General features: G+C 57.8%; 1 protein-coding gene across 3 annotated transcripts; it reads left to right on the top strand.

The window, feature by feature from the left end:
* The first annotated feature begins 341 nt into the window (after positions 1 to 341).
* Positions 342 to 2802, top strand: NTMT1 (N-terminal Xaa-Pro-Lys N-methyltransferase 1). 3 transcript variants are annotated; one of them, XM_009573469.1, is made up of 4 exons: positions 342 to 402; positions 1195 to 1393; positions 1620 to 1872; positions 2311 to 2802. In XM_009573469.1, the coding sequence occupies exons 2-4, from the start codon at positions 1232 to 1234 to the stop codon at positions 2565 to 2567; spliced, it is 672 nt and encodes a 223-aa protein (XP_009571764.1). In that variant the 5' UTR covers positions 342 to 402; positions 1195 to 1231; the 3' UTR covers positions 2568 to 2802. The 3 variants fall into 3 exon arrangements, with proteins under 3 accessions (XP_009571764.1, XP_009571762.1, XP_009571763.1); XM_009573467.1 differs by lacking the exon at positions 342 to 402 and adding an exon at positions 454 to 487 and having other exon boundaries at positions 1198 to 1393; XM_009573468.1 differs by lacking the exon at positions 342 to 402 and adding an exon at positions 459 to 487 and having other exon boundaries at positions 1192 to 1393.
* Positions 2803 to 3007: the final 205 nt, after the last annotated feature.

Consider the following 3007-nt stretch of genomic DNA (forward strand, 5'->3'; position numbering starts at 1 on the left):
AAAACATCGCCAGGGTGTCACCAATTTGAACCCAGGGCCAAGGAAGCGGTGACACTGCCGCGAGGGCGAACCAGGCTCCCAACGCATGAGATCAGACGGCAGCGCTGCCTGAAGTGGGGCCAAACCCCTCCACACACCAGCTGCCCCTGTGGCTCAGCCTCCTGACGCCTCTGAGCTATGGGGACTCCAGCTCCTGCCCCCCAGCTGCCCCAGGAGGGTGCCCACGGGGTCGGGGCGGCTCTTACCTCCGGCTCCCTGGGGCTGCGGTCGGCCTCAGTCACGCTTGCTGGACTAAAGGGGTGATTTGGGACTAAAATCCCGTCTTTTCTTCCCCTAGATCACAGTGCAGACCGGCTCCCGGCCCCACCGAGCCAAACTGGATTTCAACCGGTGATCTGTAAGGTGAGATGCTGCATCCCCCTCTCTGTCCCCGGGCTGTTCAAGACCACGCGGGGCCACCGAAACTGCCTAAGCTGCCATAGAAAAGGTTTTGTGTCTAATGGGACATTTGCCAGCAAATTCAAGCCACGAACACTATATATTTCTTTATTTGTAAAGGTGTTTGAAGTCCTTGAATTTACCCTTTGGCCACCTTAAATCTAGTTTCTAATCCGCAGCGCAGTTAATCAAATCCACAGTGGTTTGAATTATGAGATGTCTGGGGGGGATTTATAGCTTGTATTGCTGATTATGCCTTGACTTTATTATATTGCAAATATCTAACTTATGGTCACGGCTGAGATTTACAATCCTCAGGTAGGTGCTTAGGATAACTTTCAGCAACTCCAGATGTAATTGGAGGTGACTGATGGGGCTGTCGCCACAGATAAACGTGTAATCTGTAAAACATTAAGACAGGGAAAGAAGAGGCAGAATACGTGAAAAGGGTGGGTCAGCCTTAAAAAAATAATAATATAATTGGCTGTTTTGCTGAGCAAGGCTCCGGGGTGCCTGGTCTGGCTGAGGCATCCCTGCCCAGGAAGGGGTTTTGGGCTTGTTGGTCTCCAGAATATACCAGGATTTAGGTCTTTGTTCCTTCTTGCTCTCAGCTGAAGGTTTTTAGCCCTGGGGAGGGGAAAGGGCTGGGAAATAGAAATTGGAGTGCTCACAGATGCCTGCCTCCCTGGTTCGGGGGGGGCTTTATGCCTGTGGCTCTTTCGGACCTGACTGGCGGTTTCTCCCGTCTCGGAGGAGCAGTGAGTCCCGCGCGGGCACGTGCCCCTCAGCCAGCATGACGAGCGAGGTGGTGGAGAACGAGTTTGAGTTTTACTCCAAGGCGGAGAAGTACTGGAAGGATGTTCCCGCCACAGTGGACGGCATGCTGGGGGGCTATGGCCACATCTCCAGCATCGACATCAACAGCTCCAGGAAGTTCCTGCAGAAGTTTCTGCGGGTAGGTGGCACAGTCTGTCACGCTCCCAAAGCCCCATCCTTCTTCCAGCACGGAGCTGGGCTTTTCCCTCTGAGTTGCTCCATGGGATCCTCCATTGTGTGCGTGCTGGGAGAGCTTTGCCCTGCAACGGGTCCCCCATACCCCAGCCCTGTCCTACGTGGTTGCCCCATTTCTCCTCTGTGGCTACCTCGTAGTAGGATTCAGCCCCTCATGGTTATTGTTCCAGGATGGCCCCAACCGGACGGGGACATCCCGTGCTCTGGACTGCGGGGCGGGCATCGGCCGGATCACCAAGTGGCTGCTGCTGCCCCTCTTCAAGACGGTGGACATGGTGGACGTGACGGAGAACTTCCTCACCAAGGCCAAGAGCTACCTGGGAGAGGAGGGCAGGCGGGTGCGCAACTCCTTCTGCTGCGGCCTCCAGGACTTCAGCCCCGAGCCAAACTCCTACGATGTCATCTGGATCCAGTGGGTCATCGGTGAGGGTCACTCGGCTTGCGGGGGTCTCACCAGCCTGTCCTCCGTCCAGCTTCCCCTGAGGGGCAGGTGCCCCACGCACTGGGGAGAGCTTTGTGCAGGAGAGCTTGAGGTCTGTGTTAAGGATGAGCATCACAGCGTGGGTGGGAGGCTGGGTTGGGGACCTGCCCTCCGTGGGCACTACTGTGGGGTCTCCTCCCCCAAGCCCTTGGAGGCCAGGGCAGAGGTGTGGGTTGGGTGGAGTTGGATAGAGCCCGTGGGACACAAGTTGGACACCCCCAAGCTAAAGCTTTCACCTGAAAATGGCTCAAGTATTTGGCGGCCCAGATCAGGAGGGATCCCAACCGCAGTCTCCTGGTCTCTTCCCCTTTTATCGCGTGCTGCCTGGGGGTCCTGCCGCAGTCACCCCGTGCCTTCTAACACCCGCTCTGCCCCTCCAGGACACCTCACTGACAACCACCTCTCTGACTTCCTGAAGCGCTGCCGTGCCGGCCTGCGGCCCAACGGCATCGTGGTCATCAAGGACAACATGGCTCAGGAGGGCGTGATCATGGACGATGTGGACAGCAGTGTCTGCCGGGACCTGGACGTCGTCCGTAAGATCATCCGCCGAGCTGGGCTGCACCTCCTGGCCGAGGAGCGCCAGGAGAACTTCCCCGATGAGATTTACCACGTCTACACCTTTGCCATGAGATGAGGGCGGCCAGCGGCGGGAGAAGGTCTCTCTGGGGCCAGCTCGGAGCATGGGCCAGCACGGTGGTTCCTGCCGGGGCGGGCGAGGACCGTGCCTTCACCGCGGGGGTGGCAGACAGCGAGGGTGTCGTGACTCCCTCTCTCCGGGGCTGGTGACGAGGATGGGGCTTTGTCTTCCAAGTTGCTGCTGTTTGTGAAAAGAAGTGTTTGCCAAATACATTTTCCTGCTGTTGCACTTCTCCACGTGGGCTTTGTCAGACGCAGCATTAGCTTGATGCCACCTTCGGCGGCTCCGTACAGGAGCAAGAGGGTCTCCCCTGCAAGAGTCGTGCTCCATGAGCACCAGCAGGTTGCTGACCACAGTCGCACAGGGCTCCCGTTAGTGAACAGGAGCTCAGAGCACCTCTGTGAGGGTCTGGGCTCCCCTCCTCGCTTGGGTGTTTG

The sequence above is a fragment of the Fulmarus glacialis genome, unplaced genomic scaffold, assembly GCF_000690835.1.
Source record: "Fulmarus glacialis isolate BGI_N327 unplaced genomic scaffold, ASM69083v1 scaffold23492, whole genome shotgun sequence".
Classification (NCBI taxonomy): Eukaryota; Metazoa; Chordata; class Aves; order Procellariiformes; family Procellariidae; genus Fulmarus; species Fulmarus glacialis.

Excerpts from the sequence above, each read along its gene's own strand:
- NTMT1 (XM_009573469.1), top strand. The coding sequence starts at position 1,232 with ATGACGAGCGAGGTGGTGGAGAACGAGTTTGAGTTTTACTCCAAGGCG. Across the intron at positions 1,394-1,619 it reads TCCTGCAGAAGTTTCTGCGG|GATGGCCCCAACCGGACGGG; the intron begins GTAGGTGGCACA and ends TTATTGTTCCAG. Across the intron at positions 1,873-2,310 it reads CTGGATCCAGTGGGTCATCG|GACACCTCACTGACAACCAC; the intron begins GTGAGGGTCACT and ends CTGCCCCTCCAG.